Source organism: Bos javanicus, chromosome 4, assembly GCF_032452875.1.
Source record: "Bos javanicus breed banteng chromosome 4, ARS-OSU_banteng_1.0, whole genome shotgun sequence".
Taxonomy (NCBI): domain Eukaryota; kingdom Metazoa; phylum Chordata; class Mammalia; order Artiodactyla; family Bovidae; genus Bos; species Bos javanicus.
The window spans coordinates 22,761,691-22,789,154 of NC_083871.1; the positions used below are offsets into that span (position 1 = coordinate 22,761,691).

The window sequence follows — 27,464 nt, forward strand, 5'->3', positions numbered from 1 at the left end:
AAAACCCCACTTTTTTTGGAGGGTGGTTGTTTTGCTTTGTCTTTTGGTTTTCATTTTGGCATTGAGTCTCAACCATCTATCTTATGAAGAATAAACTGGTAAAACCAAAAACTGTTAAAAATATCTATCTACTAGAGTATATTTTAATAAAACTGATGCAACTTTTTACTTGTAAGTCCATAGTCATCTACTATAATTTCTATTTATACATTTCCCCATTAATTATGCTTTTTCTAAAGTTCATTTTTAAATGCAAGCAAGCATTTACCATATTTAGATGTTACTTTTCCTTTTTCTCCCTTGAGTGTAGAAAAAAATGTCACAGAATCATAATGTGGCATGAGCCTGAGAGATTATTTCTTTGCATTTTATGTTTAAGTAAATAAAGGTTTAAAAAAAAAAAAAAACAGGGCCAAGGTGTATAATTTAGATATACTTCTCTTGAATTCAGTGGATTCCTGGTGGGTTATCTAAAATGAAAATTATTGCAAGATGCAGCTTATTTTCCAATGGGTTTCTATTTTGATTTGAAAAATATATTCCTTATGAAACAATCATAGAGAAGGAAATGGCAACCCACTCCAGTATTCTTGCCTGGAGAATTCCAAGGACAGAGGAGTCTGACGGGCTACAGTCCATGGGGTTGCAAAGAGTTGGAAAGAACTGAGTGACTAAACACACTGAGTGCATGAAACAACCAAGCACCAAACTAAAAATTGATTTTGCTGAAAATGTGGCTGCTGGACTCCAAAATGACATACATAGGGCAGATGTGTGCTACCAATGTCAGAGTGAACTCTCCGATAACAAGAAACCTTAACGGAGGTACTTGGAACAGGACAGGGCACAGTGTTTGGTTTTTTCTAACCAGATTGGGAAGATTCAAAGTTTACTAGGTAGCCTTCTAATGTAGAATTGATTCTAGGATGACAGGGATGAACAATCAGCAATGACTTACAGCTAAAGGTTAGAGAAAATAAGTAGAAAACAGTCTTTGGAAATGGGAAACACAAATAACTCAAGCAAAAATGAAAATGAAGAAACCACTTCAATAATATCATTTTTATATGGACTTAATTCCCTAGTATTTTCAGTAATAATATGGTAAAATATTACTTGTTAACATTTTCAGAAACTGTATCTATTACATAATGAATTGAGTCCACCTAACAATTTAATTGCAAAAAAAAAAAAAAAATGATGTTGCTGCCTTTATTTTACAAACAAGTAAATGACAGGATAAAAAAATGTCTAACCTTATTTCCATGGAAGGCCTGTATCAGAATCACCTAACAGCTCGTTAGAAATTCCAAGGCTCAGTTCCAGACTTAAAAGGTCAAACTCTCACAGGATTGGGACCATGATGCTGTATTTGAACAAGCTTCCCAAGTAATTCATGTTCATACTCAAATGAGAATAAGATTACTGTACTCATATAAAATTATATAACTGATGACTTTCAGGAAAATAATTTAAAATTTACCCCAAATAATTATCTATCTGAACAGGGCAAAAGAAAAAAATATAAAGTTGATAAATCGATAAGTTGTAGTACAATTACATCACTTAGTATGTGAGCTAACTACAAAGGGAAAAAAAAAAAAGAAAATGGTTGCGTCTATGCCTCTACAGAAGAGGACTGTGAAAATGGGGACTGATCTGACTTGCGCTTTTTCTCCTCCTCTATCAATATATTGCTTTGATAAAATATTTAAACTGTTAAAAAAAAAAAAGCAAAAGACAAAAAACAAAGCAACAAACAGACCAAGAACAGCCAAAACCACAACAAAAAGCAGCACAAAGCAAACACCTTTTAAGGGCTGGAGACGGCTGAGATCTTAGGCACACAGATGATCTCAGATGAAAAAGCAGGAGACACTTCATCCTTCAAATGGAGAGTTTGAGTCTGAGGACAGCAACATACTCAAATTTTCCTCAGAAAATGTTTAAAAAGAAGACAGGACACAGTTGCAAAATCATGCACTCCAATCCCAGAAACAGAATTCCTCTGTGAACATGTGTTCTTGTTGTTCAGTGGCTCAGTCGTGTTCAACTCTTTGGGACCCCATGGATGTAGCCTGCCAGACTCCTCTCCTCTGTCCATGGGATTCTCCAGGCAAGAATACTGGAGTGGGCTGCCATTTCCTCCTCCAGGGGATCTTCCCAACCCAGGGATAAAGCCTCTGTCTCCTACAGGGGCAGGCGGGTTCTTACCACTGAGCCACCAGGGAAGCCTGAGTGTGTACGCACCTCTGGTAAAAGAAAAATGAAAGACAAAACCTTCCTGTCAAGTCACATCCAAAAAACGAATTGGGTAAGAAAGGTTTCAAAAGTAGTCACAAAAAAGTAAACTTTATAAAGTACTCATCGTCCACGTAGAAAGGAACAGAATGCAGGAAGGTAGCTTAGTAGAAAAGAAAATTAAGAAACACAAACAGAACTTTCCAATCTAGGAAATACATGTTAATATAAAAGGAATTATTCAGTTAGGGTCTGCATAGACCTGTCTAACTTCAGCTTTTTTTCAGAAGCAGATTTATACAAGAATCTGTTAAGATATTTTTATCTCTACTTCACTGCAAAAGGGATCCAAAGCGCTATTCTTAAAAAAAAAAAAAAATAAGAAAATGAAGTGCAGCTATGAATTTAATTTACATACACAAAGTATCACCCATATAATAATGACTTCAAACAGTTAAGTTCCCACACACTGGTTTGTCTTTATTTTCTGAATGGGTCACTAGTATTATTGTGTTACAAATTTCAGTTAAAGTAAATTGCAACCTTTTTATATTTACTTTCATAAATAAACCAGAGAAGAATCTAGGCAATATTATTCCTTTAATGACATCCTTCTAATTGACTTGCATTCCAGTGTTTTTTCTCAGGTATAAAAGAAAGAAGTATAGTTACAAGGAATTGTGCTACTGGGAATTGTGCCTAATCCTGGCTATACCCGTGGGAATGTTCTGGAAGAACATAAAATGTAAATGTGAACATCATCTATTGTGTGAATCAGTGTAGAGCAAGCACAAAAAGAACTAATGTCATCAAATGGAAACAAGCTAGTTAGAAAAATAATAATACAACTTTGTAAAGGAAGAAAACGAGGGGTGGTAGATTTTAAAGGATTAGCTGTGTAAAAATATTTTATTTAAAATATAAGGTTATCAATGTATTGTATTTAAAACACATGATTTTCAAAAATTCAAGGTGTACACAAATTTGTATCTACTTTGGAAACATAAGGTTGATCTATATTCTAAACACTCTTTCAATTCTCTTAAGAGTATAATTCTACTTCATCTGGACGAAAGTGTATCCTATAGTTATTCTGTTTTTTGTCAGCAATGTCTGAATTCTGGACTCATTTCTAAGAAACAATTTGTTCAAGCCAGGTAATTGTTTTTCTTAGCCTCCATTCATTTCCTAGGATGGGCTTGTAGGCGGTTTTTTGTTTGTTTTCACTTGTTTTTAATGTCTATACATGCTTAGAAAGTCAGCATCCTTGAAAGGTTACCAGACTATAGCATGACATCATTAAAATTCCAGGTTTCTGAGTGAAATACTTTATAAACAAAATAAGGAACGCTCAGGAAAATTTTTAGAAAAACACCCAAGTGTTACAGTTTAATTTCATTTTTCAGATTTTTTGAATGCTCTGGTCACTACTCTTCTATATATGTTTATATGTGTTACAGTCAAACATATGTTCTAGAATACAAAGTTGGGAAGGAATTTGCCATTCATTCATCTAGCCTACATTTACCAAACAGCTAAAGCAATAAAAGCAAAAACAGAAGCATTTTATTTGATTGAGGTATGTAAGGAAATCTGATTATTCACAATGGAAAAAAATAGCCCCATAGAATTAATAGATGGGCCACACAGAGAGGATGTAGCTTCTTTCTGCTCCTAGAGATAGGGTCCCTCTGCCCCACTAATCTTCTCCAGACAGACAAGTATCAAACATTTATAAAGGGCATTTAGGAGACAATATAGCCTTTCAGTTCCAATATTTGATAAACTTCTCCACCCAGAAATCTTCTTTAGAATCTAATCCATATGCCCTATTCCTCTTTTAAAATTATATCCCTCTTGTTCCATCCTCAGCAAAGACTGAAATCAGCTGGTCACCATCATCAGAACAATAGTCCTTTATTTCAATGAAACTTGAATAAATTGCACTTCTACTTTCTTTTTTAGTAGACTCTTTCAGATTTATTTTTACTTGTGTTTATAGGTTTCCCTTTATAATGACGTTCTTTATTCAGAAGTCCCAGAGCCATATTTGTTAAACTGTAAATATTCACTAATTGAAGGAAAATTTCAGCATTCTGAAAATGCCTGGCTAAACATTCATGGTTTCAGCATGTTTTCCAGATGAAAGCTATATATATTCTTTAAGGCATGATCATATGTTTATACCTTAAGAAGGGAATTGGGACTTTGAAAATACTTGAATGAAAATAAACACTAAGACGCTGATTGTGGTTATGACAATTTTAATTATTGTGCTTCTAAAATAGGCCAGGCATACTGAAATATGACATGCTCCTAGTCCTCAAGAAGTTCACAGTCTTACTGACATGTATCTAAGATATAATAATAAATGAAACATATAAGATGCCATGAGTCTTAACTCTGCAGGCTAAGGATGAAAAGAAAGATCAAGAAAGATCTCAATATGATGAAGTCTCAGCTGAATCTGAAGCTGGAGATGCCCCAGAGTGCAAAGAATGATCTTAAAAATGTTAAAGCAAAATGAACATGTGCAAAGGTAAAGAGGCATAAAGGAGCTCACTCTTTGGGGGAACTGAAAAATTAGAAAGCTTCAAGTTTAGAGAATGGGGAGGGACAGGGTACTGGGAAAGCAACAGTTAAAACTGAAAAGGTAGCCAAGGCCCAGGACATGGAACTATGTTCTGTACAGCTAAATTAGAATTTTGTGCTGAAAGAAGTTCAAAGAAAATTAACAAAGTCAGATGGCTGTGCGTCAGGATCACTGCAGCGAGCAGAATGGAAGGAAATCTGAAGGCAAGAGCCCCCATAGAAAGGCTGACTCACAAGTTCAGTGGAGGCAGAATATGGGTGTGAATTAAGGTAGTGAAAGGGAAATGGAAATGAGACCATGAAATTAAGATACTCCTGAGAGGAGACGTAGAATTAACAACGTGGTAACCTAAGGGAGTGATGATAAAGAACTGGGAGGGGTTGAAGATAAAAGTTTTCAGCTTGGACTGGTAATATCATCAACTTAGGCAACAGAAGTTGAAGAAAGATGCTGGGCAGAAAAAAATGAAAGACTTCACTGTTGGCCTTAGGGAATGTGAACTCGCAGTGAAGCCTCACAATGAAAACAGGGGGTGTTGCATAAATGGTGTTTTATGCTGATGCTCAGCTGAGGGTGGAGGGGATGAGTCCAGAGGTGCTTCGTAGTTATAATTTGCACAAGGACCCCAGTGGTGGATCAGGGGCAGATATTCAATAGACAGGAGCAGACTGGAGAGCAACACTACAATAAGCAGTGTAGGAAACCTATTTCGACAGAACCGTGCTGACCACTACAGTAGCCGATAGCCACATGTTCACATAAATTTAAAATCACAAAATTAAATATTAATTTCTTCAGACCCATTAGCCACATTTCAAGTGCTCAGTAACAAATGTGGTTGGTGGTTACTATACTGAACAGATATAGACTGTTGGTCTATGGAACTGTGCAGGCATGGCATAAGAAACAGAAGAGGAAAGGTTTGCAGACAAAACCCTGGGCAAGAGAGAGAAGGTAGATAAGTGATGTGAGGAGTAATCAGAGGAGTAAAAAGAGAAAGAAAAATAATCATATGCTGTGAACCAAGAGAACTGAGTTCAGGAAGATGAATTAACCAAGAATATGAAAAACTGCTGCTGCTGCTAAGTCGCTTCAGTCGTGTCGGACTCTGTGCAACCCCATAGATGGCAGCCCACCAGGCTACCCCATCCCTAGGATTCTCCAGGCAAGAACACTGGAGTGGGTTGCCATTTCCTTATCCAATGCATGAAAGTGAAAAGTGAAAGGGAAGTCGCTCAGTCCGACTCTTAGCGATCCCATGGACTGCAGCCCACCAGGCTTCTCCGTCCATGGAGTTTCCAGGCAAGAGTACTGGAGTGGGGTGCCACTGCCTTCTCCGATATGAAAAACTAAGAGAGGGCAAATAAGATGTAAACAGTTATCTTTAGGCATTTGTGAAAGGTGAAAGGGTTAGTCGCTCAGCTCTATCTGACTCTTTGCGACCCCCATGGACTGTAGCCCACCAGACTCCTCTGTCCATGGAATTTTCCAGGCAAGAATACTGGAGTGGGTTGCCATTCCCTTCTCCAGGGGATCTTCCTGACCCAGGGATTGAACCCGGGTCTCCTGTATTACAGGCAAATTCTTTACAGTTTGAGCCACCAGGGAGCAGAGTATTAAAATTACCAATTTTTTTCAGATGTAAAGTGACTCCATGAGACTAACTCTCCTACTCAGATGACAGGTACAGTATTTAGAAAGAACTCTAGTTCCTAACAGGAAAGGACATGCAGAAATGTGACTATTCTCTTCCTACACTTTATCAAAGAAGGGGAAGCCTATCCTTAGCCATCATCTTTCTGGGAATTTCTGAGAGTCTCTAATGAAGGTCTTATCTTAGCTGAATAGGTTTCTGGAAATCCTATGTCTAATAACTATATTCAGACAACAAACAGCACAGAACATTATTTTCTCAGATTAAAAGTTAAATTGATAGAACAGCAGTTATCAGGGGCTGGAGGCAGGGTAAGTAGGGAGTGAATTTTTAGTAAGTACAGTAGAGAGTTTCAGTAGAGATCATGAGAAAGTTCAGATAAATAGTGTTCATGTTTGCACAACAGTGTGACTGCCCCTAAGTGTTACTTGCTCAGTTGTGGTCACTTCTTTGCAATCCCATGGACTGCAGCCCACAAGGCTCCTCTGTCCATGGGATTCTCCAGGCAAGAGTACTGGAGTGGGTTGCCATGCCCTTCTCCAGGGGATCTTCCTGACCCAGGGACTTAACCCACATCTCCCACAATGCAGGCAGATTCTTTACCAACTGAGCTACTAGGGAAGCCCCACACTGCACACTTAAAAATGGTTCAAAAGACAAATTTTCTGGAATGCATATATTTTACCACAAATGAAAAAGAACTTTAATGATGCTGAACTAAACTATGTAAAATGGGAGAGAACCTGGAAGAAACCACTTACAACCCTTGACACCTGAGAAATAAAAGATTTCAAACATAAAAGTTGAAAACATTGCACACAAACATCTGTTCCTCAAAGAAACGTAGGTATTTGTATTAGATTTATGATATTAGGTGTGAAAATACGAGTTTGATAAGTTATAAGGTATTAAGCATCTGTTGTTGCTCTTGCTACTGCCTCCTGTGAAACTGTCAATGGTCTGGAAAAATGAAACAAGTTAGAGTTTTAAATGGTGCTAAAAGAACAAAAACGACACTTCTGTGGCAGTCCAGTGGTTAAGACTTCCTGTTTCCAATGCAAAGGATACGGGTTCAATCCCTGGTCAGAGAACTAAAATCCCACATGAGGCACAGCACAGCCAAAAATGATAAAAAAATAAAAAGTAAAATAAATAAAACTAAGGCATGGTACGCCATGTTCATTTTAAAAATTTTAAAAATAAAAAATAAATAAGAGAACAAAATGTGTTAGATCAGTTTTAAAATCAGGATGGCATTTATACCTTTTTCTTTACTATTCCTACTCAGGCCAATAGCTGCAGTTTGCTAATAGAGGCAACCACGCTTATACGGGCAAAATGCTCATTGGGCGATTAGAGGGCAGAACCCCTGAATCAGTTCTCCTGCATCCTCTGAAAGGCCCTGGAATGAGGCTCAGGGAAAGAAACATGAAGGGACTCTAAGGGAAGCCAATGGCAACTTTCATTTGTGTCACTGTGTCCATCCAGGAAGCAAATAATGAAGATAAAAATGAAATCCGAGCAAGTGAATGTTCATTAATGTAAAATAATACAATAAGCCAAAGAATGCTTGTTCCAAGATTTTTACGTCATACAACAAATCTCTTCAGGATTTTAACTACTGACTGTCTGCCATCGGTATTCAGACTTTTCCTGGTGGATCCACTGAAAAGCTGAAAGTAAACACCTGAGCATTCATGGATGGCACCCTGTTTCTTCTCCAAGGATATTAACCAAATAGGGAACAGGGTCCTCTTTTAGTCCAGCCAGTTTCCCCAAGCTCTGTTCAGATCACAGAGGAATTCTGCTGTACAACCTAACAAATACAGTTACCTCATGACTGTAAGCTGAAAAGTACCAAGAACAGACACTGGAAGAGGAGACCAAGCACACGGAAAGAATCAAAGGAGGAAACAAAGACAAATCCAAGGGATAAGTCATACTGTACTTACGACTTTCAGCCTGGTAGTCTGGCACAAACTGCTCATCATTGTCAGGTACCTGAGCTGAAGGGAAAAATGAAAAAAAAAAAAAAAAATTAAGAGAGAAACTGCCAAAGCATAAAGAATGTCAAGTAACATCTCTCATGGGAGATTTTTTTTTTAGGTTGAGACCAAATCTACCATTATTTGCCAGTGAGCTCCTATTTCAAATGGTATTGACAGCAAAATTCAAGAAGGGAAATAGAAGCAATCATCAATGTCAACCAGCAAACACATATATCAGAAATAAAATGGTGGCAGTTGTAGTTTCTCTGCATTTTACTTGCCACATGGAAATTAAAAAAAACATGAAAATAAAAGCAGCTGCAGGAATTCTATTAGCTGCAGTGTTTTGTTTTTTTTTTGCAAGAATGGAGTAAGAAGTATTTCAATTCACCTACTGCCGATGTTTAAACAGCCCATTTACATTTATCACAGAATTCTTTCAAACGATGTGCAGTTATTACACAAACCCCTCTTGCCTTTCAGAAATGTCTGTTTTTGATGTGTTTGACCTACTGCTAGACTACCATAATTAACATTTGCCCTAAATTTGGCCAAAATACGTGATAATGTTTTTTACATTAAAGACAGTCATTGATTTTGGTCATATGGAATAAAATATTATATCTCAATGATTATGGTCACAATCATAAAAATAACAGTTAACAAAAATAAACCTCATATTTTTATTCACAATATTTTCCAGGTGACCATTCAACACTAACAAAAAGAATATCACTATTTCATCAGTCTTAATATCAAATGACTTCCCTGTCTTTAGTAAAGGAATAAAACAATGCATATAGCAAGAACTTAATGTATTCAGCAATCAAAACAGAAGTATATATTTTACTTCTAGAATATTTTTATCACAGTTAATTCAGGCATCAAAATAACCTACTCCAAATTGACATAACATTACAAAAACAAGTTTCCATATACACACAAAAATATGCACAATTACACACATACAAACTACATAAAAGTGGAGTCACTTTTAATTTGGCAAAAATATAATGAGTTATCATCCTAGTTAACTTTAGGTATAATCTGATCAGCTAGTATTATTTAACTAATATTACCTAATCCTGAAACTTATCTAATCAAGTCATATTAAAACAGATGTAATTTTTTTTTAAGTACCTATTCTGTGAAAATAATCAGTCTTTGTTGAAAAAGTTTTGGGTTGGCAATAGAGTTAAGAAAAAAATCCATATAAAGAGAAATTCGATATTTAAAAAATTCTATATAAGAAAGTAATACAATATACACACAATTCAAATGTCTGGTGTGTCAGCTTATGTAATAGGATATAAAAAAAAAAACATATCTTTTGAAAAAAATTTGTTATATTTCAAGAGCAGAATAAATGATAATCTTGCAAATTGCCAAAATATATGCAGCAGGACATTCAACTATTTTCTAACAACTTTCTTCTGTTCACCAATACTTAAGTTTATTACAGATAAATTACATCCCCTGCCACTAAAGGAAATGAGACAAATTAAGAACTTTTTTTCCAAATTAGAACTGATGCCTGTTTCACCAGCCTGTACTGGAGGAAAAGGTGTATTTTCTTCAGGTTCCACTAACATCGGATACCAAGGTTAATCAAATCAAGCAACTTTCAAATCATTTTTCTATGCTCTGCTGTGTAAACTATGCAACATTATTTAATCTCTTTGAACTCCATTTCACTCATCAGTTTAACAGTGATAATACATATTTTTCATGAAGACTAAATGAAATAGTTTAAACACAATGCCAGTCACAATATCAGATACTCAAAAAATGTTACATATTTTCTTCTTTCCCAACCTCCACCACCCACAATTTTTTTCCTTTCACACACGAAGTACTACTCAAATTACTATAATGCAAGTTTAATATTTTTACTTCTAATGAATTAGATTGGATATGAAAAAAAATCACAGCTAAAATTTGTACATTAGTATTCTCTTAGTTATAATCATTTTTTGACATTGCAGTAAGCCTCATTTTTCTCGAAGACTCACAAATTATGCAGAGGAATGCCCTTTAAAGTAAGTGTTTTCACCAAAAATAGTACAAAAATGTTTTAAATATTTATTTAATAAATGACAGTGGGCAGACAGAATCAAACCCTATACATTTTTTCTATCATATCTACACGTTTTGGTTTTTGCTCTAAATTCACAGCTAAACAGAGATAACCATTGAGATGCGAAGTTATCAACCACAGCAATTACTACGCTTTTAAAAAGCCAACATTTACAAGAATCTAATAAAAATGTAATATCCCTTTACAGGAATAGTTAAAAATAGCAAATGAGTAACAAATATATTTGTAACAGAATATGCTGGTATGAATGTCCTAAAGGCCAAATTTTTTTTTTCTTACTATCATAAGACAAATTTGCAACTCCATGATATATATCACTGCAAGAAAGGTATAAAAATAACTGGTGGATAAGTAGTATATATTGGCATATGTGTGGGGTGCGGGTCGGCGGGGGGTAAGTTGTTGAGTGGAGGGGGCAGAGGCAAAACTTTGGGAAGAGAAGAAATCAGAAGTTATATCTCACAGAGACAGAAAATAGCTACATACTAACAATTTTGTAAAAGGAATAAGAATTGCTATTTCTAGTCTAACTCCTTAACATACTGAATAAATACTTCACACTTACGCCTGAACATATTACAGAATTTTAACAAAAAACATATGACTCACAGTTTCACAGAAGCTAATCTTGAGAAACCGAATAGACCAAATGAAGCAGCATGCCACTTAAATAGACAAAGGCTTCAGTCTATCTCTAATTTCAAGTTAGAGTCAAAGGAAAGCAGTTAACGAAAAACACAAGTTGGATCTGGGCAAGGAAAATATGACAAAGTATTGCCACACTCATATCATACATTTCCTTTTTTGCCTCCATTCACGAAAATTCTATGAAGTAGCAAACTACAGCTGCCTGAAAATTTGTGGCAAGCCATACCCACTCCAAAGAGGAAAATTTAACAATAGAGGCCAACCTAAATATATATATATATATAGTTATTTTACTACTATCTATTATAAACTATGCTTGGAATAATCACCTTTGGGGAATGAAAATGTTTTCCCACACTCTGTAATTAAAGAGGAAGGGGAAGAGTAAGAAAAGGGAAGAGAAAGTATATACCAAAAGACCAATAAAAGGCTTTCAAGAAGATGAAGCATGTGGATTTTATTGGTAATAGCTGGAGCGCTCTGTCAGTTCCTTGCACATTAATAGACAAGCTGCCATCAAGTCTCAGGACTTCGGCTTTAAAAGCATAGTATGTGCACTCTCAGCTACTTGCTTTACCTAGATTATCATTGAAAGTTGTTTTTTTCTTCCCCCCTCTCTCCTTCTCTTTTTTATTACATTGCAATATATATTATGAGAGAGAAAATCATGAAAATATTAACCACAACCTTGATGTCACAGAATCATTAATCCTTATTTTGAATTTTAATATATACTTTCTTAACTGACATTGCCTAGGCAAGGGGGTGAGGTGGAGAGCAGACAATTTTTAAACAGTTTGTCTCTCTTTTGTGCTTGCTCAAATAAAGCAGTAATCATTACTTAAGAAAAGGTGAATGTTGAAATATTTTCCAAGTTTGGCTACAGACAAGGAAAAACCGTCTTATTCTTACAAACTAGGCGCCTGTCGGGTTTTCTTTTAAAGCTAGGGAAAAAGTGGAAAACTTACAAATGAAACAAATGTTAAGTTGAAAAGGGGTTAATATTTAATTAAAACCAGTTCTATCCACTGTAACAATGACCTGGAGCCAAACAAGGCGGAAGATGTATGAGTCATTCTTTCTGCCCGTGAATGAGACAGCTGATCTCCTCGGCAATTCCTCCAGACAAGCAGGCAGAACTGGAGTTCTGCCTCCATTCACAAAAACACAGTCCAGCATGAGCCATGTGGCTCAACCGCAATCTTTTCATGTCACACCCTTCCAGAGAGTTAAGGCAAGTCAACTTGAACTTGCAATATAAACACACCAATTTTACTGCTCTATCTCAAATACAGCTCAGATCCATCAAGGTATATGTTTAAATAAATGGCAAAATGAAATCCATATATACATTTACATATATTTAATCCATCCTGCTCTATAGGGTAACTTGTCACAGAAACTTGAATGTATAAAACTAAGAAGAGGGAAAGACAGATGGATGGATGGATGGATGGATGAAGGAAGGATGGAAGGAAAGAGGAAGGGGAAAAAATGACAAAGCATTAAAGAAATACCTTTTATTTTTCTTGCTTATTCTTCAAATGCTCTTTTTATTTTAAGATTATAATAGCCTATTGCTTAACTTCATAGATTCCCCTCTCACAGGATAAGAAACAAGTTTCTCTGAAGAAATTTAACGTTTCTTTTAAATAAAACAATAAGAAAATCAACCTTCACACAGTCGTATTTTGTTTAATCCTACAATGAAGCGTCAGGCCATGGAACGAAATAATCATGAAACCTCTAAGCCAGGTTTTATACCACATCCTCTTTTAACATTAAAATGATTGTACCAATGTATAAGCATTAATTAATGCAGAGGTATAAATATATTTAAACAGCCCAAAAAGGGGGCTATTCTTCCATGGCAAAAAAATCTTTTATAGTGATAAAGTCATGCTTTGTGTATGCTCAAAGAGAAAGAAACCAGTAACTTTCAGTTGTTTTTAGCCTTAAATCAACTTCAATTTCCTAACTTTAACTTATATAGAGGTTTGAAAACTTACGCATAGCTCAGAGCTGTTGCTGTCAGCAAAACATTCTCTATAAGGTACTGAGAGCTGACTTATATTATTATTGTTATTATTATTATTTTAATTACAATGTTGCACAACAAAGGGAATAAAGTTTTCCTATGAAATTTAACAAAGTACACATTTTCTGTAACTGAATTAGCTTAGTAATTTTATTAACATGTATTAAGACCTTCTGGAAAAACTATATCTAGGCTATACGAGATCCAAATTTTATTTTTTTAACAAATATTTCTATTTTGCAAATAGATTCTAGATGAAATGCATTTATATATTGTCAATAAATGCTGAAAAATATAATATGTTTATTCCAACTGCTATCCCTTAGTCAGGTCCAAACAAGAAGTCTTTGTTTCATAGTTTAGAGTATTTCGTGGTACAAGAAAAAGATGGGCAGTAGCTCCCTTTTGCCCCCTCACAATGACTCTTGCTCAACACTAAGAAATAGTATGGACTTCTGTAATTTGATGTCTAATTCTCAATTCCTCTTTTTTAAAAAAAAAAACAACACACAAATAATGAAGTTTTTAAGCCTTTTCTCCTAACTGCATCACATGGAGGAAAAAAAAAAAATCTATGAGTACATATCCAATTTATGTTTGATTTCAAAAAGAAAGTGTAATTTTTGAAAAATAAAAATGAATGCATTGTAATAGCTTTGTATTGTGGGTGACATTATGCACATTGAGTAACAACATATCATTTAAAGAAATTCATGATAAATGATTTTGAATATAAATTTAGTATCAACCACTAAAGTTGAGGAGATATGATGATATCTCTGCTTTTCAGCAAACCTGATTATTAATGGAAGGTCACAGAAAACAAAAGGAAAAAGCTTATCTGCACAAGGGCATGAGGTAATAATAACCTTTAGAGTAGAAAAGTTATTTTTAGAGATACAACTTTGACTCAAGTGTCATGGCAGCATGAAATTTAACTTACATCACAACTGAAAAACATTCTGCCCTGATAGGGGCGAATCATTGTTGACATTTATCCTTAAAACTACTAACGAAAGGAAACCTCACGGACATCTAGACCAACATCAAAAATAACACTCAAAAGTTGCTATATATTTATATTAGCTACATATGAAATGTATCATTTCTCTCTAAGTTGTGTTAGCAGGTAAGCTTTAATGAGTAACTTTTAAAAATGTGAGCCTCTTTTAACTCGCTTCTACATCCTTCTATTTCTGTCCTCCACATATAAAAGGTTCCATTTTAACGATGAATTACTAGGATACATTTCCTTAAAGCACCACTAAAAAAGCATGTTACCAAGATGTTATTAGAATGGACATTTGAACTCATTATTCCATGGATCAAATAATTGGAATTGCCTTTCTGTCAATGGCAATCTAATTCAAAAGTCAAAGAATCAATAAAGAATTGTACATGGAAAATGACAACATAAGTAAGTGGCTTTGGCAAAATTTTAAATAAGCACATTCTCCATTTTTTAACTGCTACTGTGGCCACTGAAGACATAACCTTTTCAATTTTCTTCAGAATGAGATGTGATTAAAGTGTGGCATATATGTTAAAAAAAAAAAAAACCTTGAAATTGCAATGTTAGTACTTCAAAAGTGATACTAATATAAAGTTATATTCTTCAAAAATATATTTTTGATCCCTGTTCAGAAATTGCGGTGGGGGGTGGGAGGGTGGGGGGAATGGAAGTATATATTTTTGGAGAACACTTTAGTGAACCGAAAAGACTGGTTCCAATCTCACCCTCAAACAAATCCTGCTTTATCTACCCCAAATTTTTCCTTGGACATACAACACATTTCATAATCTATAATAATCTACTTATGACTAATTCATGGTGCACTTTGGGTCTACTTTATAAAAAGTCTTATAGAAAAAAAAACACAAATTAAACCTGAGAGAATGTATTGTTTCCCAAGTATTTAGGGACTCTGATTATTTTTTTAAAAATTCCTATGACACATCAGAACTAACTTGACTTTCCTGTCTAATACATTTTTAGACCTGTTTAACTTTCCAATGGGATTCTTACTCAGGGGAGAATCTTGGTTAATTGCTAATGATCTTTTTTTTAAAGGGTCAAGATGCCTTAAATTCTATGGTATCCTTCTTAGAGATAAAACATTATGAAAAGAAATAAGTAAATGGTTCACAGTCTGACAGCTTGGCAATGTTTTAATTTCTGGATGTCCAGAAGGACATAAATGAACAGATCTAGCTACCAACGAATAAACTAATGTAACTTTGAGATCTCAGCTAATGTTGATCAAGATGTAGAATAAGTTAAAATGCTAATGCAAATATCATATAAAATTGCTAAAAATAAAAATAAATGTGCAGCCCATTAACAATAAAAAGAAAAATTCACCTTTCTTCTTACTATTAGATTTTTAAAAAATCAAGTTACTGTTAATGCTTATATCATCATAGAATTAAATTATTCTAAAATACAGTCTTATTCATGGTTTGTAAAAGGAGCCCACCTGGTTATTCAATAAAACACTCCAAGGATTAATCCCTGAACTTATTTAAGCTTACAAATTCTTTTCCAAATAAAAGTCCATGTTCTTTCAAATACATCAATCACTTCCTAGGTTTATTTTATAGAAAACTAAATCTTCAGATCCAATTTATAGGTTAAGTTAATTATCACAGGTAAGAATATTCAGCTCAGAGTTTTAAAATAAACTCAGATAAATTACCAAATCACTTATCTGAGTAACAAAGAAACAAAACAAGTCAAAAGTGAAACACTGCACTGAAACTGATTATAAAATGGTAAGAGTCTGTCACAGTTTCACATTTTTAAATTACAGGAACAGAGTTGCTATGCACATTCAAAATCTGCCAGCAAGTGCACTGACTTGGAATCAGTGAGACTTAAACATCTTAAGAACCAACAAACCTTCCAGAACAATTAAAATAGATATTAGAAGGTATTTTGGAAAAGCGAATAAATTCCCTCATAAATGTAATGTTCTTACAACCTTCAACTCTGCAAAACTTAACAGACAAAAGTTCATGCAAGAGCCTCTGTGCAGATTTTTGCTGAGAAAGTTATGTTTGAATATATGGTTTATGTTGCAATAATAAGTAATCTATTGCAGTAAGTTTCATTTACAGAGACAAGCAAAATGACCTTTAAATATAACTAAAACTTTCATTAACATACAAGTACAGTGACTCTTTCAAAGGGCTCCTGGAAAAGCTATTATTTAACTTAAAAGCTTCATAAAGATTGTAGGAGCTCTTTGGAAAAACTAGGATATCAGCAACACAAAGAAACTTATTTTATATGCTAACAGCAATTTGATCAACTACAAGCAAGACCACCGAAAAACCACATCAGTCTGCCTCAAAGTAGCAACAGCAATGCTCAATTCCATTTTAAAGACCCTCTCTCTTCTTTGAACCATCTTTAAAAAAATCTGTTCCAAAAATTGCATGTTTCCCATATAATGTAAAGATAGAAATAACACAACTGTACTCAATGCTTAAATATCTATAATTTTCTCTTTGTGTTTCCCACAAGATACATAATATAATAAAATTATTTCACATTTAGCATAACAAATCCAAAGGAAAAATTTCAAATTATAGACACCAACAAAAGTCCCTCAGCATTAGACATATCTCAAGTTGCATAAAGCTGTACTGAAGCAGTATCTCCTTGTTCCTATAAAACAAAGTTTCACACAATAAAAGATACAATAGATGGCAACACAAAATGTTATCCAAAAGCAACCAAAATTAAAAGCAATGCCTTTAAATGTCTCCTTGCTACATTACATAAATCCTAATACAAGCAACAAAATAGCAAAAGTCAATTTCAACAAACATCACATCATAGTAACACACAGAAACATTTTAAAAATCTTCCAATCCCCCTAAGATTTATTTTAAAGCCATACATATCCTTAGCATTGGATACACACCTAACGTTCTGTGTTGTGAGCAAGGTGGAAAGAAGACACTTGCACTTAAATCTTGAAGCATCCCGTCCCGATGAACCCAGTGAAACTAATTTCTGCCATCAGAAAAGTCCTCCACCAGAACACCAAATAATGATATGCGCTGCTCTAAAGGAAACAGCAAGCCGGGTTCTGGCTCTAGGAGGTCTCTCGAGGTACAATAATATAAACCTGATCAATTGCAATTAAAATCTGAACAGAGGCTTAGAACTTGAAGTCTTGGTGCATTAGTTCTTGCCAAAAGCAGATGTGATTGTGAGCTGGAAGCAATTTCTCCTGGTAATTTGTGATGACACTGGGTAGTGCAGTCCCAGATTCCCCAAAGACAAACTCATCAGAGGCTCTAATGTATGCATGACACATGAGGTGGCTCTTTTAGAGCTCAATTAATTGGGCTGAACATTAAGACAGCAAGTTCAGGACTTTTTTTTTTTTTATCTTTCCCTTCTAGAGTTCCTTTTCCCCTCCTTTGAAAGCAATTTTTTGCCTTACCTTCTGCAAGCCATGTTTCCTGTAATTGACTTAGATCTTGAAAGAGTTCTAAAAAACAAGTCAAAGACATAAACAAAAGATTTGAAAACCTTTTAGGCGACATTAAATAGAAATGTTTGTCATGAAATTAGTCCTATAGATCAATTTAATTTGGGGAGAGGCATCAATAAAGAAATGAGGATTCATAACTTAATTATACCAATAATCCTGCCCATTTTGATGCCTACTAAGCAATGCTTCTCAGTATCTTTTTTACCCCCTTTTAATACATAGCTTAATAAATAAGCCTAGAGACCTCAAACAACACACTTACAGTAGAACTCAAAAAGGTTGAGATGAAGGTGTGTCTATCCTCAGAAACTTTTTTTAAACATATTCAATTCTTGATAAAATAGTGTTAGGGGAAAAATCAGAAAGACTAAATAACATTTTATTTCTGTCTTCCAAATCTTCTATCAAAGATTTAACAGGACATGGTATAATTCTCCAAGTACTATATGTTTTGATGTTCAGTGCTTCAGAACTCAAAGGGACAACTATTAAATACAAGATTTTAGAAGAAAATTTGTACACTAATAGGTTTACAAAAGTAAATAGATAATTCCCAGGCACCTGCTTATTATCAAGTGCAAAACTCTGTATTCTGTCACTGGGGAGGGAGAGGTATGTGTAACTTATTCCTACTTATATGAAGATTTGAAGAAGTTTGAGAATTCAATATACCTAATCTAAATGGCAAACTGAACTTTGATAATTAAATCTAAGTTTATTAAGTTTATTATGAATGCCCCCATACGGCTGGAATAATTGATAAGATATTGACCTCCTATCAATAGTTCATAGAAAGAATCTGCAACTTAATTTCCTAAATATGTATTATAATTATTAATTAGGCCTTAATTATGATTCATTGACCACTTAAAAGGCCTATAAACAAGGTATTATGACCACACCATGTGGTCATCAAAACCATCTCTGAAAAGTTTGGTAACAGTATATGGTTTAGTGTAAGGAGATGGGAAACCAAACAGTAACTTATATTGCTCAACTTCTAATGGAGGAGAAAAGAGTAATTAAGCTGTGCGCATAGCTGTCTAATTTGTTCCTCTGTGTTGGATATTTTCAAATTGTTACCTTAGTGTATAGGATTGCTTATATGCCATATGGACAAAGGTATTTAAACACAAAATGGTTAAAAGAAGGATGTCACTCTTATTATTTCCTTCTTTCATTAGTTTGTGACAGGGCCATAAAACAGCAAACTGTCACATCACATTAATTGCTCCAAATACAAGTCTTGCTTAAATGCAGTCATTTGAAAGTTTATTATTCTTAAGGTAAGACTGAATGCTTCTCTTCTTTATGAGGGTGGGAAGTACAGGTAAAGAGGGGGAATTCAGCTCTAAATCAAACCTCACCTTCTGAATCATGAGCCAGATCTCTGTTAATGAATTTTCTTTTCCTGACATTTGTTGGTTTCTCGTTACAATTTCTCCCACGCTGATTCTACAAAGGGAAAGATAAAATTCTTTTAAAAGAATGTAAACCTCAGATGTCACACAGACACACACACGCACACACACAGGCATACAGAAGTCTACTGGATCCTCTCCTTAAACAGAAAAATAAAAGTCCATGGTATCAATCCCAATATCCATTTTCTGCATTCATTTGACAGTGAAAGCATATGCTGAGAATTCAACAGCCAGGGAGAGTTGCTTCCCTGTGCAGATCTGAATACACTGTGTATCAGTCATAGATTCATGGTATCTCAGCATCAAAACAACATTAAGCAATTACACTTAAAGTCGTTTTTAGGCTAGATCGAAGCTAGATTAAAACACAGTTGAAGTTTATTCTCTCAGATAATCCCCTAAAAAAAGAACAAAAAGAGAGTGATGAAATGAAAAACATAAGAGAGACAATGAGAAAGAAGAAGAAAAAAAAAAAAAAAAGAAACAAAACCCATGTAAACAAAAAAGTGTCAGCATTTGTCTCAACTTCATTCTTTTCAATGTGGCAGACAAACCCAGCCAAAAACTTTGAGTGCAGCAGCTGCTGCTGCCCTCCTTCTCTTCTTCCACTCATCTTGAGCACTTTAAACAGAAAAAAAAGGGGGGGGGGGTCTTAAAAACAAAACTATGCCTTATCCAAATCACTGAAAGGTAAGCTCATTTTGAAGACTGGGCTTCTAGAAGCAGAGTCGCCCTACAGTGGCAACAAAGCAGATAAAGTATCTGCAGTCCCAACCCCCTTGCTCCCCCCCCACCTTCTCACTCGCCCTCCTCCCCCCTCTCCCCTCCGTCGGAGTCAAGTTTATAAACAGCAACTTTCGAACTGATCACTCACATTGGTGACCATGTAAGGCACTTGCTGGTCATAAAATCCATCCATTCTGCTGCTCTTCGCAAATCTCAGCTCAGTGTTTTATATTTTAAGCATCTAGCTGGAGATTTCCTCGGAATCTGGACTTCTATCAACCTAGAGGGGAACAAGATGGCTTTTAGGCTTTAAAAAAAAAAAAAAAATCATGAATGAAGCTCTTGAATTTGCATAGCTAATTATCCTCCGACAGTCCCATTCACAAAAATAACCCTCCCTACACAGCCTCCTTCACCTGGATCCAAAGAGAGCCAAGAGAGTTCACAATTTACATATTTTCCTCAGTAGCAAAAATTCGAACAAGAGGCGATGTATTTATTTTCACTCTCGATGTTTCCCTGCGCGGTCGGTGTACCCCGGGCAGCTCTGATTCGCAAACGTGTGCAAAACTAGCAATGGCGATCAGCGAGACTTGCTTTGCACCTAACGGGACTAAAGAGACGGAGACACCTCTTTCGTAAGGATAGTTTTTGCAACCCACAACCATGCAATTATCTGGAGAGACATAAAAAGTTGTCGGAAAGACCCACCTGAAAGCCACGCTAGGCGAACGGCTGCAAAAAATTCCCTCCAATTTTAATAAAAACATTAATTATTGCCCAGCACTTCCCCCTTGGAAGCCGAAAGCGCCTCTGACAGAGCTCAATTCGGTGGTTTTTCCTCTACTTCTCCTCCAGGGGCCTCCAATCCAAACTGATGGATCGCTGCCTCCCATTGGCTCCGCGTCTCTTTCACAAGATCAGATTTCGGGCTGTCAATCAGGAGGCTCGCTGCCCCTTCTCGTGAATCTCCCGCGCCCCTCTGCCCAAGCTGGTGCTGTGCCTGCCGGCGCTGTGACCACAGCCTGGAAACTCCACAGAGCAAATCGGCTGCCGTCCTAACCTGCTGCTTATTGTTACGGCGCCTGGGGACACCGAAGCCATGTGTATCGAGTCGCCAGTTCTCCTAACTGGTGTGTTTGGTCCACTATCGGACTGAAGCACTTTCCTAAAGCACTTTCGTTCGCGTCAGATACATACTCTGAAGTGCGATCTTCCAAGACCGTGGGTCCGTAGTCTCCTACCTCACCTTCCTCGAGATCTCCAGTCCCTCCACTTTGAACCTGATAAGGAACCCACCTCGCAATACAGCCTCGTTCCTACTAAGCTTTTGGCCCAAGTTCTCTTCCCGTTTTTCAACGCCCACCATCACCGTTATGATGTATCAAAAACATTTTTTTTAAAACGTCATCCTCAAGTCAGTCTTTCATGGGACAGTAAGATCTGTGGGGAAAGCTCTTAGGAGAAGCAGAGGAATTGCTTTTTAGAAGGGGTTGCGTTGGGAGGGGTAACTGAGAGAACTACGGAGCTATCTAAGTGAGGAAAAGTATAAAATGTGTCCCACGTGTGCACTGCAACTAGGTGTTTCGAGTCCCCGGTGGAGGTGGGGAGGGGCAGGGATGGGTTGGGGTAGCTCGGATATCCTAGGGACTCGCACGTTTCCTGAGCTTTTGTTATGTATACACGGAGGCGGAGGGTGTCACTTACTGTACTTGACGCTTTCACTTCCTCTCCAGTTTTTAAACTGCTAGAGCCGGGAGTTGGTGGCGAGGGGAGAAGGGGGGTCGGGTTTCAAGGACAATGACTAGGACGTTAAAAAGGGAGGGCTGCAATTCTGAAACCACTTGCCTGACCCTCCAACTGGGCTTAGAGCTGTAAAGAGTCACTTAAGAAAGCCTCGGCCCAACCGGGGCTGAGAGGCCTCGGAATGGCACCGGGGACTCAGCGGTGTTAAAATTCATTTGTGATCCTGGTGGCGACCAGAGCTAAAGACCAAAGGAAATTTTCGGCAGCTGTTCAGCCCGTTGGGAAACGTGCTGCAATTCTCAATTTCTAATTCAAAGTTTTTCCTTAAATGGAACATTATGGAGCCATATTAAACTGCAGTATGAGTGCACAAGACTCAATTCCGGACCCATGGAAGTCAAGGGTCAATTTTTTTTATTAATAATAATAATATTAAAAACCTTAATACTGGGGAAACACCCAATAACTGTGGACAGCAAGGGCACACACCGTGAGTTCTTTAAAAGCAGTGAATCAGAGTTAGCCGGTCCTAAGGCGCGCACCTACATGTATTTTAAGCGGGAACCGCACATTTACCCCGGCCAGGGAGAGGTTTGGGCGCAGCCTGGCTTCAAGGCCGGCACAGTGAGGCTCTCGGGTACTTTCCCAGGGTGCAATCAGGCAGCAAGCGTGCCCCGCCGCCCAACACTCCCGGGATAGCCCAGCCCCTCTAATCTGGGCAACAGTTTCCAAAGACCTTCTCTGCGCCTGGAGCCGGACGGGTAACCAGGGTAACAGGAGGGGGCGGAGCTTCGGGCTCAGCCCCCGCGAGGTTCTCTCCGCAGCCAATAACGTACCGTCTGTTCCCAGCCCATTGTTGTTTATTGCTGACCCCGCAGCGCTCCGCTAGGAGATTGGCCGCTTTAGGGAAGGAGGCGGAGCTTCTCCCTCCCTTGCACCCACCTTTCAGCTCCATTCACAAAATTCCGGCCTGTCTTGGTCACGTGGTGGGGGCGGGGAGCGGTGGGGGAAATGACACAACAAAGGCCCAAGTTTTCGAAACCACAAAACTTTTTTCTGCCTCGCTACCTCCTCCAAGCCCCGTCAACCAACAAATATTAGAAGATGAGGAAAAGTAGGCTTGGGTCTTGGAACATAAAGGGTGGGAGTTGGGGGTGGGGGGGGGGGAGTGCGGCGGGAGCTAGAAATCAAAGGAAGACTCGGGGTTAATTCCAGGGTACACTGCATATGAGAAGAGCTGCAAAAGAGGAAAGGAAGAGAATTTAAGGAGAGGTGTGAGAAAGCGTTAAAGACAAACTAGGAACTTTTGCTTGTTGCTGCAAGTCACTGCTTTTAGACTGACAAGCAGTAAAATGGATTTCAGTTTCTTCACAACATTTTGTAATGTTCATTTCTACCTTAGATGCATCCCATAGTTTATTAATTTTTTAGTTTCCTTTACGAACACTGCAGGCTTTCGCTGGCTGACAGTTTTAGTTTCCATTTCCCAAAACTTCACTCTTTCATAGGCACCCCAAAGCACTGCCGCTTCTCCCCACCTAGGCTGGATTGACCAACAGAAGCGGAGACTTAATCCTCGGATTTGATTACGTATTGCAGGGGCTCCATATTTCCCCCTTTGGATTCTTTAAACGAACTCAGCTTTTAACTGTGTGATCTTAACAGCAATTGAATATGATGATACATATTCAAGCCAGGCTACAGCTCAGTTTTGTTGAAAGAGTACACAGTTTTGAGATAAATCTTTCTGTATAGCAAATGGACTATCAGACTATTCTCCCTCCTCTCTCTTTCTCTTCTGTCCTTTTTCTCTCTGTCCTTTTTGTGCCGTGATACTTAGTGAGACACTAGCTTGTAGTTTGGTTACTGTTTATCTTCTATGCTTGGCGCTGGGAAAAACCAGTAGACCCAGTGGCTGAAGACATTGAAAGGGCTAAAAATTCGTTTTTCAGAAAACATTACCATTGTGGAAAATGTCTACAGAGGCAGCTGTTCTATTCACAGAGGAACGTCCAAAGTTGCACAAAGTTTCCACTACTTTTAAAAGTGAGTCTTTAAAAATCAGCTTAGTAAATGCCAGTTCTTCTTGAATGGAAAATTTCATTTTGGCAGGATTTCAGGCATAGAGTGGCAGAGCAGAGGCCAAGAGGCTTTGACATTTATTTACTTCTATTTTGAAATTCCATTTGGGTTTTGAAATTAAAACTCTTGAGAGAAAGCCCATTTCTCTCCCCCCTCCCCCCATAAAAATCCATTTCTGAGGTTGGAAAGTTTTTAACTTGCATATAAAGCTATTTAAATCTTTATAGTTCCTTTGCTGTTATTTAATAAAATAAAAATCACTATTATTCTGGAGTTAACTTCTTATAGCATTATACTGAAAATGCATGGTGGTAAATAGAGCACATTTCTAAAAGCAAAAAGAGAAACTAAGGGTACTGATTGATTCAATGGGTGAATATGATTGAAATTAAGTAAAATTTTGTCCAAATTGGGTTGATTATTAAGTAAAACAGTAACCTGTATAATTCTTTAAATACTTTTTATAGTAAATTGCTAATGGCCTAGTTTGCACAGAGCTACATCAAATAAATAAGGAAAAGATAGACTATTAAAATAGCCAAGTGGAGATAGGGATGAACAAGTGAACATAAAACTCAGAAACATATACCAGAATGGTGAAAGACAATTAGTGGCTATAATGGGCTCCCTGTGGGAAGAGAAGCAGCGATTTGAGAAGAGGGTAGACCCTAGGAAGCAGGTAAAGGTGTCAATAAAATTAACACTGTATACAAGGTGTTAGCTTCCACTCTAACCTGCTATTCTCAACAAGGATATATCTCCAAACTCCTCAAATAAAGAAAATGTAAACATGTGTTTTCTAAAAATATGCTTAACTGCATTGGAAGTCAGAACATTTTTCATTTAAAAAAAGAAAATTTTTAAATCTTTATTCTATCAAGAAGAAAAACAATTCTAATGTCCAGTGATGTTACTGTTGGGATAAGGACACTCATATATATTTCTGGTTGGAATGTAACTTTCTGCACCCTTTTTAAAGTAAATTTGCAGTATCTACTAGATAGACCCTAAAATGTACAATATCTATTAGACCTTAATTAGACCCAGTAATCCTGATTTTTTAAATCTATAAAAATAAAAGCAATGTGCAAAAGGACATTTACTGAAGTATTATGTATAGAGGGGGGAATTTAGAAGCAACTTCAATACCCACCAATAAGGACATGGTTTTTAATACAGTATGGTCATTTCTTACTTTGGCATCCAATTATGGAGGTAATATATCTGTTAAAAAGTATGCTGTGTTCTTGGTTATCAAACTTGAGATTACATAAGAAACTCCTTGTTAAAAATTCATGTTCCTCGATGGATCCATAGAGTTTCTGATTCAGTAGACCTGAACTGAAGCCCAGCAAGCACATCCCATGAAAATTCTGTGCAAGGAATTTGTTGTAGTTGGCTTCTGAATCAATCTGGGGAAACCCCAGGTTGGACCTCTACCAGAAGTCCAAAGGGAGACCTGCGGTGTTTACTCGTTCGGACATGTTTCACTTGACCCACAAGATGTTGACACACTTGGAAAATTCAATGTCAACACGTAAAGTTTGTATTTCCACTATTGCTTGGCAAATCAGAGGATATGATAACACTGAGACCAAATTCCCACATAGCAGCCTTCAACTGGAGCCGAATCCCACTTCCCCCTTGTGTACAGGAGCATGGGGATCAGTTTCGCTGTCGTCCACACCTCTTCCCTAATTCCTGTTTTTCTTATTTATGTTACCTACCTGATCCCTGCAAGTATTGGCCTGTGTAAATCCTGCTTTACATGTGACATGCTGTTGTTTAGTCGCCCAGCGGTGTCCGACTCTTTGTGACCCCATGGACTGCAGCAAGCCAGCTTTCCTGTCCTCACCATCTCCTGGAGCTTGCTCAAACTCAACGTTCATTGAGTTGGTGATGCCACCCAAACATCTCATCCTGTGCTGTCCGCTTCTCCTCGTGCCTTCAACCTCTCCCAGAGTAAGGGTCTTTTCTAAGGAGTTGGCTCTTCATATCAGGTGGCCAAAGTATTGGAGCTTCTTCAGCTTCAGCATCAGTCCTTCCAATGAATATTCAGGACTGATTTCCTTTAGGATTGACTGCTTTGATCTCCTTGCAGTCCAAAGGACTCTCAAGAGTCTTCTCCAACACCACAGTTCAAAAGCATCAATTCTTTGCCATATGTTACATAGCATATTAAAAAATAAAAGCAAGGGACAGATACAGAATATCATATATTGTTTTGTTCTAAAGGAAAAATAGTGAGCATAAAGATGCCTATATATACATATATGAGACATATGTGTATATATACTTATTCACTAGTGTTACTCAACATTTTTTTATTATTACCCCCCAAAGAGCCTTTGTGGATATTTTTTATTCGTAACTTCCCTCCTATTAAATTTTGATATTATGGATACACTATTTATCTGTTTATATCCTGTAGTCCTTTGTAAGATCACAAATTAGTGTAACACTATCATCCATCCTTCCAAGAACCAATTTTCAACACTTGGGGCAATATCAGCCCCACTGCCAATCTATAATGTATAGTGTATATACCTATATTTTTCTCTTTCTATAAGTATTGAATTTACCCAGAAATATTGATTTTTATCATCTAAAAGAAGAATACACAGCCTATCTCTTACTATTAATTACATGTACCTACAGGAAGTCTGATTAGAGTTGTGATATAAAAGATCTTTACATTTTTCTTTTAGCAAGTGGAATGGTTTATTACAACATGCACATATCATGGTCATTTTTAGTCCATATAAGGGATGAACACATTAGCAGTTTATAGTTAGTTTTGTAAGAACCACAGAACTTTTCACATAGAATAACGATATATCTAGATAGTCATGAATCTTAACTTTGAGTGACTTGTAAATTTTGAAATAAATAATGAACAAAGAGCAAAACATAAATCCTTTACCTTTCTTTGGAAAGAGGACCACTGGCATTTCCTGTAGATTTGAAGGCATGGCACTGATAACTTTAAACAGTAAAGTGTCAGCAGAGGTCACCAGTCTCTATCCTCATAGTTGTTTTCTGGCCCACGGTGGGAGATGCAGGTGTGGTGGAGGTGCTTTCCTCAAATATAAAAGACAAGGGATGAAAAAGGGATTCTCAAGGTCCATTTTAGAAATGGAATTTTATTCTCCTGGGACACAACTTGATTTAGAACAATCTAATGACTAACAAGTTAATCATTTTATTATCAATGTTATTACACATTGGGAAGAGGCTTTCAAGATGGGCTTTCCAAAGTACTTCCTGGAAGTATAGCTTTCTTTCTGGAAGTATAGTTTGCTTTTTTACTCCAAGGTAGAATTAGGAGCATTCCTTCCTGTGGCCTCTCAGAGCTGGCATTTTTTGATAGCTCTAAATACTGTGTAAGTGTTAATTACCATCCTTCATTCAATAAACTTCTTCGTACTGTGATTACAATTGCGTTCTCAGCTACTGGCATATAGAAGGTGTTGTAGGATGAGTGAACCAGTGAATGGACACCATGCTACTGAATTGCCTTATTCTACAAATATAAATGCATTTCAAATATTCCCTAAGCAATGTTGTAGGCAGTGACTGTTCTGAAAACAAACCAAAATTTACTGGATAGTTGAAAAGGACTGACTGCTGCTGCTGTTGCTAAATCGCTTCAGTCGTGTCCGGCTCTGTGCGACCCCATAGACGGCAGCCCACTAGGCTCCTCTGTCCCTGGGACTCT

At 36.9% G+C, this 27,464-nt stretch overlaps 1 protein-coding gene and 1 long non-coding RNA gene across 9 annotated transcripts in view; one reads left to right on the top strand and one right to left on the bottom strand.

Annotated features, from left to right (window-relative positions):
• ETV1 (ETS variant transcription factor 1) overlaps positions 1-22,373 on the bottom strand; it is a 98,450-nt gene extending 76,077 nt beyond the window's left edge. The window contains exons 1-6 of one of the 8 annotated variants that reach the window (XM_061413586.1): positions 20,630-20,734; positions 20,335-20,531; positions 20,067-20,198; positions 19,136-19,223; positions 17,718-17,765; positions 8,441-8,494 (exon numbers count right to left, since the gene is read on the bottom strand). In XM_061413586.1, the coding sequence (XP_061269570.1) occupies positions 8,441-8,494; positions 17,718-17,765; positions 19,136-19,223; positions 20,067-20,111 (235 nt within the window). In that variant the 5' untranslated portion in view covers positions 20,112-20,198; positions 20,335-20,531; positions 20,630-20,734. Of the gene's footprint in view, positions 1-8,440; positions 8,495-17,189; positions 17,573-17,717; positions 17,766-19,135; positions 19,224-20,066; positions 20,199-20,334; positions 20,532-20,629; positions 20,735-21,625; positions 21,712-22,153 lie in introns of those variants that run through there. The other 7 variants (XM_061413592.1, XM_061413591.1, XM_061413588.1 and 4 more) reach the window with 7 other exon arrangements.
• A 103-nt stretch (positions 22,374-22,476) lies between these two features.
• Positions 22,477-24,012, top strand: LOC133245891 (uncharacterized). Its single transcript, XR_009735803.1, has 2 exons — positions 22,477-22,778; positions 23,617-24,012. It is a non-coding gene; the product is annotated as an uncharacterized LOC133245891 (long non-coding RNA).
• The last annotated feature ends 3,452 nt before the right edge of the window (positions 24,013-27,464 follow it).